At 43.5% G+C, this 18,045-nt stretch overlaps 3 protein-coding genes across 3 annotated transcripts in view; all 3 read right to left on the bottom strand.

The window, feature by feature from the left end:
* Window positions 1–14,820, bottom strand: part of LOC123347805 (olfactory receptor 4D2-like) — a 35,027-nt gene extending 20,207 nt beyond the window's left edge. Inside the window, exons 1-2 of the mRNA XM_044985000.1 lie at window positions 14,723–14,820; window positions 14,410–14,515 (exon numbers count right to left, since the gene is read on the bottom strand). The gene's annotated coding sequence lies outside the window, so the exon portion shown is untranslated. The remainder of the gene's footprint in view (window positions 1–14,409; window positions 14,516–14,722) is intronic.
* LOC123347913 (olfactory receptor 6M1-like) lies at window positions 5,310–6,176 on the bottom strand. Its single transcript, XM_044985105.1, has one exon. The coding sequence runs from the start codon at window positions 6,174–6,176 to the stop codon at window positions 5,310–5,312; it is 867 nt and encodes a 288-aa protein (XP_044841040.1).
* Window positions 10,385–10,984, bottom strand: LOC123347804 (olfactory receptor 476-like). Its single transcript, XM_044984999.1, has one exon. The coding sequence runs from the start codon at window positions 10,982–10,984 to the stop codon at window positions 10,385–10,387; it is 600 nt and encodes a 199-aa protein (XP_044840934.1).
* Window positions 14,821–18,045: the final 3,225 nt, after the last annotated feature.

The raw sequence follows: 18,045 nt of genomic DNA, 5'->3' as shown, positions 1-18,045 counted from the left end.
GGTTCCATGTCTAGTTGGAACCCGATATCAAGTGGAGTGCCCCAAGGGTCAGTGCTGGGGCCGGTTTTGTTCAATATCTTTATTAACGATCTGAAGGATGGTGTGGACTGCACCCTTAGGATGTTTGCAGATTACTCTAAACTGGGAGGAGTGGTTGATACGCTGGAGGGTAGGGATAGGATACAGAGGGACCTAGAGAAATTAGAGGATTAGGCCAAAAAAAACCTGTTGAAGTTCAACAAGGACAAGTGCAGAGTCCTGCACTTAGGACGGAAGAATCCCATGCACTGCTACAGACTAGGGACCGAATGGCTGGGCAGCAGTTCTGCAGAAAAGGACCTAGGGGTTACGGTGGACGAAAAGCTGACTATGAGTCAACAGTGTGCCCTTGTTGCCAAGAAGGCTAATGGCATTTTGGGTTGTATAAGTAGGGGCATTTCCAGCAGATCGAAGGACGTGATCATTCCCCTCTATTCAGCACTGGTGAGGCCTCATTTGGAGTACTGTGTCCAGTTTTGGGCCCCACACTACAAGAAGGATGTGGATAAATTGGAGAGAGTCCAGCGGAGGGCAACAAAAATGATTAGGGGGCTGGAGCACATAACTTATGAGGAGAGGCTGAGGGAATTGAGATTTGCCTGTAGAAGAGAAGAATGAGGGGGGATTTGATAGCTGCTTTCAACTACCTGAAAGGGGGTTCCAAAGAGGATGGATCTAGACTGTTCTCAGTGGTAGAAGATGACAGAACAAGGAGTAATGGTCTCAAGTTGCAGAGGGGGAGGTTTAGGTCGGACATTAGGAAAAACTTTTTTACTAGTAGGGTGGTGAAGAACTGGAATGGGTTACCTAGGGAGGTGGTGGAATCTCCTTCCTTAGAGGTTTTTAAGATCAGGCTTGACAAAGCCCTGGCTGGGATGATTTAGTTGGGTTTGGTCCTGCTTTGAGCAGTGGGTTGGACTAGATGACCTCCTGAGGTCCCTTCCAACCCTGAGATTCTATGATTCTATACAGAAATTGCTACCTATGAACTAAGTATTATTAACAAAAGACCTTGCAAGAGATATTAGAGAGACGAAGTGGGTGAGGCAATGTCCTTTATTGGACCTACTTCTGTGGGTGAGACAGACAACGGTGTGGTTTACATTATAAAGTTAGGGCAACATAAGGTAGCTTTCATTTACCTAACGATGGAAATGTCTACTCTTAAATTTCACTCCCACTGACTTAATTACCGCACTACATTGACTTAATAACTCCACCTCCATGACCAACCTAGAGTCAAAGTCGATGTAGTTCGGTTGATGCACCATCAGCGTAGAAACTGCATTGTTTATGTCAACTATTAATGGCTTTCAGGAGCCATTCCACAATGTTGCACAAAACAGTACAATGGATATAAGTACTCCTGGTGTGTCGCACCAACGACACAAAGAACAAAGTGTACACACGCACTAGTGATGTAATTACTGTGGCAGATGTATGCCGACATAAGTTAGGTCAATACAAGGCCAAGCTTTCAATCTGCACAGAGCTCTTCCCTGGGTCTGAGGAAGGTATTCAGAGTGTCACAGCTAAATACAAGATCAAACAGACAGTTTAACGTAAGTAGTTAGCACATATTCTAAGATACCACATACCAGGTCAGTTCCTCCTGTGTCTGATCAGGAGTTGGGAGGTTTGGGAGGGAACCTGGGCCCACCCTCTATTCCGGCTTCCAGCCCAGAGCCCTGCGGACTACAGTTGTCTAGAGTGACTCCTGGTACAATTGTGCAAGAGCTACAACTCCCTGGGCTACTTCCCCATGGCCTCCTCCCAACACCTTCTTTATCCTCACCACAGGACCTTTCTCCTGGTTCCTGATAATGCTTGCACTCCTCAGTCTTCCAGCAATATGTCTTCTCACTCTCAGCTACTCGTGCCTCTTACTCCCAGCTCCTCGTGCCTCTTACTCCCAGCTCCTCACATGCACGCGACAAACTGAAGTGAGGTCCTTTTTAAACTCAGGTGCCCTGATTAGCTAGCCTGTCCTAATTGATTCTAGCAGTTTCTTAAATGTCTCCAGGTGTCTTAATTATCCTGCCTGTCTTAATTGGTTCTAGCAGGTTCCTGATTACTCTAGTGCACCCCCTGCTCTGGTCACTCAGGGAACAGAAAACTACTCAGTCAGTGACCAGTAAATTTGCCCTCTACCAGACTCCTGTACCCCACTGGCCTGGGTCTGTCACACTTGTTAACACCATTTAATGTTGGACAGTGATTGGATGATGCTAACACCTTTGGGTGCATGTATTACATCTAAATTAAAACAACACTACAATTTTAGACACCTAAGTTCAAAATTTAGGCACCACTGAGATACTCAAAGCCCCCACTTAGCTGTTGCCGAGCCCTATAAGTACCTTAATTCAGATTCCAAAAGTTTTGCTGCAAAAGTCCCCAAAGTGCCTATGTTTCTGCCATGATTCATGCACACCACAGCAAACATAGACATGACTGCACTTCTTTCTCCTGTGGAACCTGATCTGGTAGATGGGCTCTGAACATGCCTAAATCCACATAAGACAGTGTAGGGTGCATTGAAGATTTCCCTCATTTCTAAGCTGGGAAGGAATAGATTATTATTGATAAATACCGCTAAACAGCAATTTCACCAAACACACAATACGACAAAAAATATTTCCATCGATAATCAAAATTGACTGATAGGCAAAGTAAGCAAAATGCTGCGTGAGCACTGATTAGAGTTTGATTTAAGGATATTGACCTTGTATATTTTGACATGTGATGTTGCCAGTTTGTGTTGTAACATTTTATAAAGCTTTAACTTTCTGAATCTCAGCGTCTACCCTCATTAAATAATTATTGTCTGATCCTCTCCCCCATAATTGGCTGCAACTGTGAAAATTTAAATCAATAAACATTGAGGGGGGAAATAAAGCTTAAAATCTGTGATTTTGCACAACTGTGAAAATTAAAACAATATTAAAAACTTAAAAATAAGCATCAATAATATCTGTCAACATTATTTTTTTAAAAATTGAATTTTGCCAACCCTATTAATAACTTGTAGGTTTAGGCCATAACAGTGGTTAGGACACACCCGGGGGCTGAGGATTCCTAACCTCTTGTTTTTGGTTTTCACTGGGTGACTAAGGCCCAGATCCACAAAGAGACTAAGGCCTGGGACTTACCTGGGACATTAGAGACCTGGGTTCAGTGTCACCCTCTATCCAATGTGAAGAGCAGATCTGAACCAGGGCATCCCATATCCCAGGTGAGCACCTTAACGACTGAGATAAAGGTTACAATGGAGCTCCTCCTTCTGCCCCGCTCCCCACCGCCATTTTGTGTGGCGTTGGGCAACATACACATTTTATCTTGGCTACATTTTGAAGATTTAACACAAATTTAGAAACTTTCCATCATGGAAAGTTTAAAAGAAAGGTCCCCTTCTCCCACAACTCCCATGACATTTCATGAATCCTTTAGCCAAAATGACTGAAATCAAAGCAAAATTTGTCGAGTTTGATTGAAATGAAATGTTTCACCTCCACATTATCAAAACATTTAGATTCTTTTTTTCAGTTTGCTCAAAACTATGTGGTAAAAGTGACACACATGGATGAACAGTTTGGGGTCAACCAAAACTGCATTTTTTTGGTGAATAAACTCAGCGCTACTTGCCAGGGTTCAGTACAGTTTTTTCTGTAGAATTATTTTGTCTTATAAGATTGGCCATAGTGTGTCAGACCAATGGTCTGTCTAGCCCAATATCCCGTCTTCCAAGAGTGCCTGGTGCCAGATGTTTCAGAAGAAATCAACAGAACAGGGCAATTTTCAAGTGATCCATCCTCTGTCATCCAATTCCAGCATCTGGCAGTCAAAGGTTTAGATTATCTGTGAGCATCAGCCATCAGGAGGTAATGACAGATAGTAAGTGTCCAAACTGGATTTATGGTGAGGAATAAGTCTGTGTTCTGTTCCTAACTCTTCCCTTGACTCTGAATTAAGAGATTCGAGCTCTAGATGTTACATCGGAGTGGCCTATCCGCTTGCACTCCTGGGTAAAGCTGGGCAAATTTTTTCTGATTAATATTTTTTTTGGTCAAAAAATGCAGTTTCAGGCCAACCAAAACTATTCATGTATTCAGGTAAAATTTGGTGAGTAGTTTTGGCTGCAAAAAAATGTTCATTTTGACATTTTCTAAATGCATCATTTTGACTTTTTTTTCAAATGACATTTTCTAGATGGTTATCTAGATTTCTTAAAAAACAAACATACAAAATGGAAAAAAAACCCACCCAGAACAAAATGAAAAAAACAAAATAAAATAATAATAATAATTTTGGTCAAATGAATTATTTTACTTGACCAAAACTACAATTAAATGTTTCATTTCAGATTAACCAAAATGTTTTGGATTTTTTTGGTTAATCCAATTGGGTTTTTATCCATTTTGGGGAAGAAAAGAAATCCATTTCTGGTTGACACAATTTTATTTTTATTTTTCCATAGTTTTTGGGTTGGCCACTGAACCAAAAAACTCAGTGATTCACTCAGCTCTACTTTTGGCTTCTATTCCCAGCTCAGGGATGAAAGTAGTATCTAGTGGTTAGAGCACTGGGTCCTTGAGTGTCAGGACTCCTGGCTTCTATTTCCAGCTCTGGCAGGAAGAAAGAATTTTTTTTATATATTTCTCTTCTTAAGGCAGCTTCTTCTGCATTACTGACATGAAAGGAGTGATTTGAAAGAAAGAAAGAAAGAAAGAAAGAAAGAAAGAAAGAAAGAAAGAAAGAAAGAAAGAAAGAAAGAAAGAAAGAAAGAAAAAGAAAACTTTTATTTTAGTCATACTGGTATATTTTTTCATTTCTCCCTCCTAAAGCACCCACTTCTTCTGCACTGGTCACGGGAAACGATCAACATCTTCATCCCGGTTTTCGTTCCTAGCTGAGATGCTACAAGTCCCACACCGGTGGACCAGTGCAATGCTGCTGCTGTAGGACTCTTATAAATCACTTGTCAGTTTATAACCCAGCCATCAGCACCGCAAACACAAGGAGCAGCTAAACGACACAATGGGCAGCTTTGAAAAGAAAACATCGGCCTTCCTTTGTGACCTTGCCGAGTGCTTGTCGGGAAATGCTGAGCATCCTCAAGGACAACAGTGGGAGTTGTGGGTGCTCAGTCAATTCCAGGAGGTTGTCTGCACCCCGAACAATCATGCCCGTGGTCACCTTCCATTGTGAAGCAGATGTACTAGGGAATACCAAGCCTCAATACTTCTGCACTCTCTCCTTCTTAGCCCAGCTCAGACTGTGTGTTCGATGAGCCCCAGGCACTTGGCGATTGAGTGTCTCAATGCCTCCTTCACCTTCTGGTTCCTGAGGCTGAATATAAGTGGGTTGAGCATAGCGGTCACTGCAGTGGTCACCAGAGCGGCGACCTTGTTGAGGTTCATGGAGCTGGCTTGCGAGGGCCTGACGCAGATGAAGATGGAGGTGCCGTTGCCGATGGTGACCACGGTGAAATGAGAGGCACAGGTGGAGAAAGCTTTCTGCCTGCCCTTAGCAGATGGGATCCGGATGATGGTGCAGATAATATACATATAGGAGATGACGGTCAGCAGCAGGGACCCTAGCAACACAGGCGGCGAGATGATGAAATCAATGAATTCCACCAGCTGGATGTCAGCACAGGCGAGGTACAACAAGGGGGCACTGTCACAGAAGAAATGGTTGACGATGTTGGGGCCACAGTAGGGCAGTCCAAGTTTGATCACGGTAGGAACCAAGATAGAGAAGAATCCCCCCATCCATGACCCCACCACCAGCCAGACGCAGACCTTTCCATTAATGATGATGCTGTAGCTCAGTGGGTAACACATGGCCACGTAACAATCATAGGACATCATGGCCAAAAGGACATACTCCGAGATTCCCAGCAAGAAATAGAAGTAGGATTGAGCCAGGCACCCATAAAAGGAGATTGTCTTCTTCTCTGATAGGAAGTTATCCAGCATTTTCAGGACCACGGTCATAGTCATGAGGATTTCAATGAGGGACAGGATGCAGAGGAAGAAATACATGGGAGTCTGCAGGCGGTAGTCAGTGCATATTAAGGTGATGATGATGGAATTCCCAATCATTGCCACTACAAGGATGATGAAGAAAAGCATCCTCATACAAGGCCATTCCGTGAGTGAGAATGAGATCCCAGAGTACTGAGAGGAAAAGCATTAACCAACCCAACAACTAACAGCCCAGAGTTACCTTGATAGCGTGACATGATGCATAGTATCTTATATAAGACAGAGAGAAAGAGATGAGGGACAAATCTGTAAATTAGATCCATAACAGTAAGTTAGAGTGAGTGAAGTTAGAGAGAGAGAGAGAGAGAAACAATTCTGGAGACAATTTAGGTGTTGATGGCTCCAGAAAATGAACTTGGGGGCCATAACAGTAATATAGGAAAATGCCCCAGACTGTCTCGTACTTACCTTCCCACTTGTGATCCACTGCTTCGTTTCTGAAACCCATTAAGCTACAGCAGAGAAGCTTCTCTGCTAGAGAATCTCAGACGTAGATCCTTTCTGTATTGTTCAGTGACCACTGGGATCAAATGTCCAGGGTTCTCTTTGACTATGGGTGCCCAGGAGAATTAGTCAATGCATTCTGTTTGTAAACATTTTGATCAATGAAATCAACTCAGTAACTCAGAAACAATCATTCTGTTCAGAGATGGCCTAGTCCAGATTGCAAGGCCAATTGTACTTGTTGATCAAGGTGAAGAATATTGGTTTACTGTCAGTTCTTCAAGCATTTCCTGTAAGCATATTCTTCAGCACTGTTAAGCTGTATTTGTTGCACTAAAGATCTGAGCCCCTAGAGCCTGGACAATTTACCTAAACTTCTCAGGTACAAGTACATGTCATAAGGATGTATCATTTATATTTATAGATCTCAGGAAGAAATATAATTGATTGCTAGGCCAAAAGCTTTTAGCAATAACTGTCAGTGACATCAACAGCATAGCGCTTGGTGGAACTGGTGTGAGGTCTGACTAGACCGTAATGGGACACTGTGTCCATTTCATCATGACCAAACCATCATGCTGGGAACTAATTGCCCAGCTTGTTGGCACTCTCAGGATGGAGCTGAGAACTCACTGGACCGTGGGTAGTTCTTAACTCCCCTCTCAGCCCTAGAGTGACTTCTTAAGGACAGAGTTGAGGCAGATTGGCAGGGAGTGGGTGTAGGGAAATTCACAGAGCCCTTTTCATGCTGTATGTGACCTCCAGAAAGCCAAGGACAGTGTCCTACAGAGATATCAGCTCTTTCTACCATGAATTTCTAAATCTCCACTTCAGATCTGTCCCCTGGCAAGAGTGACTGCAGTTTCTTACCACCTGATGACTCTTTGGTGTCTCATGTGAAACGCATACACTGGGTCTCAGACCAACTCCCAATGGACAAGTCCCCATGTCTAAAATGTATTCACCAATGGCCTTGGAACTCATTTGAACACCTCTTGGTCCATTCATGTCACTGGCCAAGAGCTAGTGGCAAACTTCAATCCAGTGCCATTCCCACTGAGTGTGACTTTCAGTGTGAACTGGACAATCCTTCGAATATCCCAGCCTAAACCTGCAAAGGTCTTGATTGGTGCACAGGCCTTGAGTGTACTTGATGCTGAAGGGTCATGGACCTTGAGGCAGCCTGGGACACCCGGATGCAGGCTCCCCAAAGCCGGGCTGAGGCAGATTGGTGAGACAGTGTGTTGGAACTGTCACTACTTCAGCTTTCGCCCGATCTCTTTGATGGGCCACAGGAGAAATTCTGTCCTCATGTGCAGAGCTGTGCTTGTTGGATTAGGGTTTTCTTCACCTCCCTCTGAGACATTGGATCTTGGCAATTGACAAAGTTATGACACTGACAGGAATGGTCTCACCTTTTAGAGACAGTCTTTTCTTGCCTGTGATTTTTGCCAGTTTTGATTATTAAGTAGAACAGGTATAAGAATAATGAAACCTCTGATTTATAAACTTGTTTGTGAATGACATAGTAGGACACTTCTCCAATCATTGGAGAAAAGCCTGTTTCAAGAAGATTGACTGTTTAGAGCAGGTAACTGAGCATCAGCTTTTGTGGATTCAATTCCTCGCTCGGAGAGAGGAGTGGGTGTAGCAGTTAAAGTGTGCGGGGTGGATGGGAGTCTAGATTCTGGGTTAAAAGGGGACATCGGGGAGATGGTTCGGCGTACATATGAATATTGTAATCTCTCTCCTCCTTCTTGTGGATATCAACTGTCTTCTTTAATTGACAGCTTTTCAGGGAAGGGATCCTATTGTCAAATAAACCTTTGTTATGGCCATATCAATAGAGCTCCTGTCCTCATTGGAGCCTATGAGCATTGATCTCACTCCCTCCATGGTTGTAGACTTGGATTTCCAAAGGAGACTCGTGGAATTAGGCACCCAAATTGAATTGGGCGCCTACAGGAGTTGGGTGACTGACAATCTCAGCCTTCATTATTTTTGCCATATGGTCAAGGTCTACAACAATGACTGTGAGTGACCACAGATGGGTGAACAGAGTCTGTGATTGCTTCCATTTCCCTGAAGAAGGGTTCAGCTTTGAACAAACAGAGAAGCACTGGGCGAAGGGATGAGTATTCTGAGACACGATGCCATTAATATACGAAGGTGAAGATTTGGAGTCAACCAACTCTCATTGACCTTGAGCACCATTTGAGAGTCTAGCTCAATTAGGAGTCTTTGAAACTCCAAGTGGGGTGTCAATGTCGTTATGGAATACATCTTTTTCACACCTACACAAATTTCTTCACACCCTTGCTGTCAAACTTTTGACACCCCAAATGTCGAAATCAGTTCTTGCCCCCTTATGGATGGTTGGCTGGGGGGAAGTGCTAAGAGACTGGTTAGGGGTAGCACTATGGAGGACATTATTTCGGTACTGCACCCACTGAGCATCTGCTCTGGAGCACAAGCAGGCCTTTCTGTGGTAGTTCCTCCTCTCCCCCTGACCAATCAACACTGAGATGTGTTCAGAAATCAAGTCCTATGAGGTCCTGAGTTGCCAATGAGCATGTACAACACCTCTGGTTTCATTCTAATCAGAATTGCCCCTCCGAAGAGTTCACTTTGTTTTCTCATTTTGCCCCAAGTTATGTCACCCAGCCAGAGATATTGGCCACCCACTGTGACAGTATGAACCCCTATGTTCACCCTTTTACAGGACTCTTCTGTACAAAGTATGTCTTGTGAGGAATCATTTGGAAAATCATACATTGCTGAGCATTATTGTCCATATGGCACTATTGTATGTAGAGTTATAAGATGCATCCATATAACAATGCTAAAACACATTCTAAGGCTAGGGAACAAGTCCAGACAGATCCTCAGAGGCAAAAGGAAGGCTTGAGTCTCAGCCAGGTGTCACCTAGGACTATCACCTCTTTAAGTGGCCATTCATCAGGCAGGAAAAAGGATGTGGGGTGAAAATCCACATTTTGACAAGGAGATAATTGTGGTTCCTGTCAAAAAGCAGACTTGCTGGTGCCTGAACCCCAGCATGAGATGGTTCTAAAAAAAGAAAAGAAATAATAAAAGGTGGAAAGGACACTCCAAATGACTCCTTCTCCCTTCCTCTCTGCCCATGGCATCCATGACATCTTATGAACCGAGAACTGAGGATGAGGGGCCCTTGCTGGAGGGTACCTAGCCAGTAGGAATGCAAAAGCATATGGTGAGAAAACCATTGTTTTGAATGCTTTTAACTTGTGAAGTTAGATGTTATTTGCATTTTACCTTTTTTTTTCTTTTTAACCAAATCTGATTTTGTGCCACATTGCTTGAAATCATTTCAAATGTATCTTTTGTGGTTAATAAACTTGTTTTCTTGTTTTATCTACACCAGTGTGTTTGGATTAAGGCATTTGGTAAACTCCATTTTGGATAACAAGGCTTGTGCATATCATTTATTATTAATAAAATGATGGACATTGCATGAGCTTTTATTATCCAGATTGCACCCTGGGGAATGTCACACCCACTCTCCACCCTTTCATTCTGGAAGAGCCTGATTTTGCAAACATTAGCTTTTGAAGCCAGTCTTGCTGACATGAGATTTCTCATTGACTGCATTGTGACCACTTATACAAGCACAGATTTCTCCTCAGAATGGGAGCTGTTCAGAATCCCACTCCAAAGACCATATTCCCTGCTGGTGGACACTGACAGAGCTGTGGTGATTTCAGGGGAAAACTGGCAGAGCTGTGGTGATTTCTAGTTGGCATCATCTGAAGATCTGACTCCTGGAGATTGGCTCTATTTTGGTTTAACCTTAGAGCCTTACTCCAGGCTGTCTAAATTCTTGTGACGGGCACCAATTTACTGAGAGCTTTCCACAGGGCCTCCTTTACCGCGTTGTTTCTCAAGCTGTATATCAGGGGGTTAACCAGGGGAGTCAAGATGGTGTAGAAGCCAGAGAACACTTTGTTCAGGGATCTCAGCCTGTTGGAGTCTGGGAGCATGTACACAATGATTAGGGATCCATAGTAAATTGTCACCACGCTGAGGTGGGAGGAGCAGGTGGAAAAGGCCTTTTGCCTCCCGGTGGTGGAGGGGATTCGCAGGAGCAGGATGGCAGCAATGATATGAATATAGGATGCCAAGGTCAATAGAAATGGGGGCAGGGTGAATATGGAGGAAGATACGAAAGCAGTAACTTCCAGAAGGTGAGTGTCACTGCAGGCGAGTTTTACTATGGGGGTGAAATCACAAAAGAAATAGTCGATTCCATTGGAGTCACAGAAAGTCAACTGTGACAACAACACTGTCAATGTGGCAATCGCTAGGGAGCCACTTACCCAAGAGCCAATCGCCAGCTGGAGGCAGAACCTGTCATTCATACGGGTGGTGTAGTACAGGGGTTTGCAGATTGCTAAATACCGATCATACGACATTGCAGACAAGAGAAAACATTCAGTAGCTGCTAAGCATCCAAAGAAATAAAATTGTACAAAACAAGCAGTAACAGAAATAGTCTTGTTGCCAGTCAGGAAACTTGACAGCAACCTGGGCAGGATTACTGAGGTGTAGCAGATCTCCAAGCAGGACAAGTTTCCCAAGAAAAAGTACATGGGGGTGTGAAGGTTCTGAACAGATACAACCAGTGCCAGGATGAGGATGTTCCCAACTATGGTAACAATGTAGATCAGTAGAAAGAGGAGGAAGAGAAGAGTCTGCAGCTCCGGGAGATTTCCAAATCCCAGGAGGATGAATTCTGTGATGGATGTTTGATTTCCCTCTTCTGTGTCTGCCATGGATTGTGCCTAAATGAAATTGGAACTAGAATTGAAGGGAAATAAATGTATATGTTAAGAGATGTTCAATATGTTTATTCCATACACCCATTTCCCCCTCCGATAATCACAAATTCAGCATCTTATGATACCACCCAAAAATTAAGGCAGACAAAACCAGTTGTCACTTAAAAATATATAAAACTAGGAGGATACAACATCCTGAAACTTTGGTTCTATTCATTCCCCCAAACCCTTTAACCAGGGAGCAAACATGACCATTCAGGAAGGTATAACTATTAATAAGTACACTACAATTAAGTATTAACCATACTTTGCACATGGGGTTAAAACAAGTATATTAGTTGTTAGATTTGAGATTCACATAAATAGACAAATATTTAGGCACACAAAGAGATAAACATCTCTCTCTCTCTCTCTCTCCTTCCACCCTTCTCCATAGCATCTGAGCGCCTTTCCCATCAAATCAGTAGTAATAGAGAAGTACCTAGTTGATTTCAAAGTGTTTGGACATTCCTCCTTTTTTGAGATACCAGCTCATCTCATGGAAGGTTTTCTTGGTTTTGGATTTTGGGAGAGGAGGAATAAAGTTGAAGTAGGTGTCACAGAATCCTACATCAGAGGCCAGGAGGGAGCATTGTGTTGCAGGTATGAGGATCGTTCCTGTTTAAGTGGAAAAGCTTTCCCAAAGGTTTTACAGTGTTTCCTAAAGACAGAAAATGGATTCACCTCATCTGACTCTGAATGCACCTAATCTCCTCTGGAAGCTCCTTCCATTACCAGATCCCCCCATCCAAGAATGCCTTCTCCCCAGTTCTCATGAATTTCATCCTCAGCTTTGTGATTTTGGATATTACCGGGCTCCTAGGTGCTACAATAATACTTAGAGAAAATTGAATGCATAGACACAATTTGAATCAGATACAAATCTACACACACAAGCACAATGGTGCATGCACAAACACAGACAAACAAACAAATGTATACAGACTCACAAAGAAGTATAACGGAATGCATAGACATGTCAACATACAAAGACATAAAGCTGTGATCTTCAAAAGACTCCAGAGGAGTTAGACATTCAAATCCTATAGATTTTCAGTTTGATTCAGGCACCTAAATCTCTTAGGGGTATTTGAAAATCCCAGTTTCAACCTACAAAGACAATCAAACACACACATCGACAGGCACACCCAAACTGACACATTAGCACACTCAAGTGGCCATACATATATGAATATACAATCAAATAGGAATGTACAGTCAGAATCTCTTTCATGGTCATGAAAACACAAGAAAGAAAATGGTATTCTTTGGTACGGAATGAATTTGCTGGAAGTGGCTGTGAAAACTTCACTATTTTACAAAGCTAGAAATTAGAGCTATTGTAACTCTCCCTTCTCTGGTTGATATATCATACCTGTTGTTTTGCTTGAGTGCTGTACTCCCTTGACCATTCTGAGCTCTTATATTTATAATGAAGACTGTGTTCAAATTTTTACTGACCTATGTTCATTTCAACCATGAAAACTCCTAACTCATCTTGCCAGAAATGAATTGTTACTTTCTTGCATGGATCTCCAAGTGCTGCAGAACAATTGTTTATACAGCTTCTGGTGACCATTGGGAAAATATTCTCAGAGAGACTCTGCTGAGGTGTTGCCAGGCAACCCAAACTCCCCTGACAAACAAGAGATGATGAGCTCATTCTTTCAACAAAAGAATCGCAGGCTCTATCTGACTGAGCGAAGGATTGGTATATCGTAGACCGGTGGAGTGCAGGGTTGAAAATGTGAAGAGTGAACTTGTCTCTCAATTAAGCTGTGAAGACCCATGGTCCCCTTTCCATTACATTGCAAGGATGGTGTCATGGTGCATTGCTCCCTTGATGAAAAATCACATCACAGACATTGGGCAGCCATTGCCAAGAGGGTATCCCATAGTTATTTTACATATCTATCTATAGATCTATGTAATCAGGATAATATCTGAGTTTGTCCCAATATCCTACTATTCCTCTCTCCCTACCCTTCTCCTCTCATCTTTTTTTTCTGGATGTTTCCAAACTGCTATGAACTTCCTTCTCTCTCTTCCTCTCCCAGGATCCTGTGTGTCTCCTCCTTTGCCATCCCACCAGCCTCCTCTAGGCCTGAATCGACCACTGGGATCCATGAGTGACTCCTGTCAAATTCACAGGAGTTCTTGGCATTTACGTGGCATTAAGATTTGAACGAAAAGAGAGCAGCTTTTCTACTGTTTGCTCAACACCTCCTACACAGGCCAAGACGTGGGAGTCAAAGACAGGGAGGGTTCCTCCGAGCAGTCTTTCAAAAGGAATTTTTTTAGGGGATTTCTCTGGCCTGTGTGACACAGTGGGGTCAGACCAGATGATCATAATGGTCCCTTCTGACCTTGGAGTCTATGAGCCATCACAGTGCCTCTCTGCAGACATATTGAAAAAAGCACCTATTCAATACGAGGTTTCCAGGAGAGAAATGTATGGCCACATGGATGTTTCTGGTTAAAAAGTGTGTCTGCTGCTATTAATTCATCATTGGAGTCTGACCTTCAGTCTCAAACCATCCCTCATTCTAGAGCCATATAACAGACTCATTGGAGCAGACAAGTGGATTATGGGTTGCCCACCTTCCACCGGTCTATAAAGTCATGCACTTGCTCTCTCTCGCTCTCTCTCGCTCTCGCTCTCTCTCTGGCCCATTTAAGTATTTATCCAACGTGGAAAGGCTTCAGCAGGAGAGACTGGGGAACCTCATATCAGTATATCCCCCAGCCCAGTGGTAATAGCACAATTCCTAGAAATTGCAGATCCCTGTTCAAGTCCCTTTACTCCTAAAGGGGGGTGGGAACTGAAGCTGTGTCTTTCACCTCCTAGGTGAATGCTCCAAATGACTGAGCAAAGAGTTATAAAGGAGGTGAGAGTGCTCACAGCTGAGCATCCCAAGCAGAGATGAGAACCTTGATGGTATCTCCCGTTGGCTAGCCTAGACAAGGAACCCCTGAGTGCACTGACTTTTGTGAATCCCATTTTTATGTGCCTACCTTACCCCATTCAGTGTACAGGAGACTGGGTGATTCAACTGAGGCTTTCAGAATCCCAGTGAATATCTCAGCACCAAAAAAGTTACCTGCCGCAATGCTCCAAAGTTGCTCCTGAAATACAAATAATGACTATGAAACACACAACAGTTATATAGGTAGGAAGAGCTGATATCTCTGGAGGATGCCATCCTTGGCTTCTGTAGGTCACCTATAGCATGGCAATGGCTCTCTGAATTTCCCTACACTCACTCCCTGCCAGTGTGCCTCAACTCTGTCTTAAGAAGCCACTATAGGGGTGAGAGGGGTTTTAAGAATTACCCATAGTCCAGTGAGTTCTCATCTCTGTCCTGAGAGTGCCAACAAGGTGGGCAATTAGTTCCCAGTGTGCTGGTGTGGTTATGATGACATGGACATGGTGTTCCATTACTGACATCACCCCAGCTCCACTATGATGTGTGCTGTTGCTGTCACTGACAGTTTTTGCTAAAAGCTTTTGGCCTGGACATCAGAGTCAAGAAAGAGAGACAGAGGGTAAGGAGCTGTAGCGGAAAAGCTGTAATTTGGTGCTCATAGAGAACAGGGACCTCCAAGACTGAGTAACGTTTACCTAGTGACTGTCAGGAAAGGCCGACTGTAGGAAAGACAATGGGTTGATAGGTATTTTAAATCTACTTTTCTAAGCTTTGGGCACTGTATGGACAAATACTCCTGCTTCTGCTCGCTGAAAACTTTTCCTGACCTCAGGCCTCCAAAGGAGAACTCCAGACAGGTCCAAGGACATCTGGACCTACCAAGTATCCCAGCTGGTGCCCAGGGAAGAGTAATCAAAAGACACAGTCAGAGAGTGGTAGGATTGCGGGTTCCCCACCCCAGAGAGAAGTGGAGGCATGAGCTGGCCACGTGAAAGGGATGCACTAAAGGGACTGGAGAAGGGTCTCAGATAAGTTTTAAAGTCTGGGCTGTATTTTATTACAGCCACTTTTTAGGAAAGATGTGGGCAAACAGGAGAGAGTCCATTGGAGAGCAACAAAAATGATGAAAGGTTTAGAAAGTTTGACCGATGAGAAAAGCGGAAAAAAATGGACAAGTTTAGTCCTGAGAAAGGAAGACTGGGGGAGAACTTGATAACAGTCTTCAAACACATTGTTATAAAGAGGACAGGGATCAATTGTTCTTCATGCCCACGGGAGGTAGGACAAGAAACAATGGGCTTAATCTGCAGCAAGGGAGATTCAAGTGAGATATTAGGAAAAACTCTCTAACTCTCAGGGTAGTTAAGCTCTGGATCAGGCTTCCAAGGGAGGTCGTAGAATCTCCATCATTGGAGGTTTTTCAGAACAGGTTGCACAAGCCCCTGCCAGGAATGGTCTAGTTTTACTTGGTCCTGCCTCAGTACAGTGGCTGGACTTGATGACTTCTTGGGGTCCCTTCCAGCCTGACATTTCAATGATTGTAATTGTCATCCCATAAGGCCAAGCTCCTGGTGTTCTTCTGCAATTTAGTGAGGTGAAATTCCTATTGACTTCATAGGCTTGGATTTTCTAAACCACCTAAAGGGTTTAGCTACTGATATTCCGCTGACTTTCACAGGAATAAGAGGGGGAGATTTTCAGAAGCAGAAATAAGAGTTAGGCACCACACTTTCATGGATGTACAATAGGATTTAGGCACCTAATTCCCTTAGGCCATTTTGAAAATACCACAACGAACCCTTATTGGTATTTGTCATTGATATTGAAAATTCGTCCTCAGATCAACGTCAATGGGAATAATACTTTCAGCTCTCTCTGTGTATGACTTTTTCTTTGAGTCTAGAGGCGACATTGTCAAAGAAACAAAGGTAGTTTCGGGACTTACCTTTAATTGAAAAGCAACCATAATTTCCAATGAAAAATATAATAAAGCATTAAAGTGAGTGGGAGATGGAACCCTTTGAAAGTCCTCATTCCAATTATATTAATCTGTATCATCTAGATCTGTGTCTACCCATCAAAACTACATTAATATGTCATTGTAAATAATTAACACTTATACAACACTTCTTTTCTTTCATTTTCTGTTATTTTTTTGAAGGGTGCAGGAGTAAAAAATGTGTAGAAATTTCTCCGTGGTGATGAAATACAATATTTGATTCTGCTGCTCCTCTGCAAGGTCACAGAGTTACATTTGCTTTGGAAATCGAAAGTATGATGAATATCCTGATTTTCTTAAATTAAAACTTCAACCTCAATGTCATAGTTACATGTTGTCACCTTTGTTACATAAAGCACCTTTCTGAACCTTCAGCACCTCTGCAGTTCAGGAAATGATGAAACAAAACAAAGAAGGATTGATACTCATTGCAGTGCAAATCTCGGATAATTCCAGTGATGTCAGAGGACTCACACCAACATCAGTGACGAAAGGGTTCCCTCTACCAAGACTGAACCAACCCTGGTAGAGGGAACAAGCCCTAGTATCTAACATTGATACATCATATGGTCACACTTTGGTCACTGATGTTGTTGTGAGTCCTCTGACATCACTGGAATGATCCGAGATTTGCACTGCAATGAGTATCAATCCTTCTTTGTTTTGTTTCATCATTTCCTGAACTGCAGAGGTGCTGAAGGCTCTCCAGGAGGGTACAGACGGACCTCTCAATTGTCCTCCAGAGACTCCTCTTTAATTCTGGAGACTAAGGGCTAGGCTCACAAGGGAGAATAAGGGGTTTCAAGACTCAGGGTCTCATTGCCTCCGTTTCAGATGCTCTTCTGCCTGGTGGAGCCCACACCCACAAATTAGGAACCCAGAAATAGACTCAGAAAACAATTTGGGTATGGTGAGGCCATACTTTTAGGAAGCTGGAGAATCACTGGGGCTCACAAAGCATGAGTGCCTTATCTCCCTATGCAATGAGTGAGAGACGGGCACTACGAATGTGACTCACAAAAGGCAGCCCGCTAGGTGAGGAGAGGCCACAGGGAGGTGACCAGGAGAGGGGTGTCCTCTTTTGCAGACAAGTTGCTAATCCCATTGGCGGGGAGACACCTCCCTCTGCTTGAGATTCTCAGCTGCCAACCATCTCTTGGTGTTAGGCACCTACGTCATTTTGGAGGGGACAAGACACAATCCCTCCTAACATTTAGCCCAGTGGTTTGCATACTCACTTGAGGTGTGGGAGGGTCCTAGTTCAAGTCCCCCCACCTCCACAATCCCTGAGTGGGAGGACGGATTTGAACAGATCTGTTAGATTCATAGACTGTAAGGCCAGAAGCGATCATCGAGATCATCTCATGTGTCCTTCTGCACATTGCAGGCTGCAGAATCTCACCCACCCACTGCTCTAATATACCCTACACCTCTGGATGCGTTCACGACATCCTCACTGTGATGGGCTGGATCACAGAACCCCCTTTGGGACTGCCATCTGATGTGCCTAGACTATCTCTGAGTCTTTTTTCCCTGCCAGCTTGGGATTTCAGTCCCTTACCTTGTTTGAGCCAGACACACTTGCCTGCTGCAAACACAGATCCAAGTCTGAACCACATCACCCACAAGCTGCAGGCTTAACTGAAAACAGCTTAAGAAGTGTTCCTGTCTTCAGCACTCAGATACCCATCTCCCAATGGGGTCCAAACCCCAAATAAATCCATTTTACG

The sequence above is a fragment of the Mauremys mutica genome, chromosome 13, assembly GCF_020497125.1.
Source record: "Mauremys mutica isolate MM-2020 ecotype Southern chromosome 13, ASM2049712v1, whole genome shotgun sequence".
Classification (NCBI taxonomy): domain Eukaryota; kingdom Metazoa; phylum Chordata; order Testudines; family Geoemydidae; genus Mauremys; species Mauremys mutica.
This window is presented reverse-complemented; position numbering and strand designations above follow the sequence as displayed.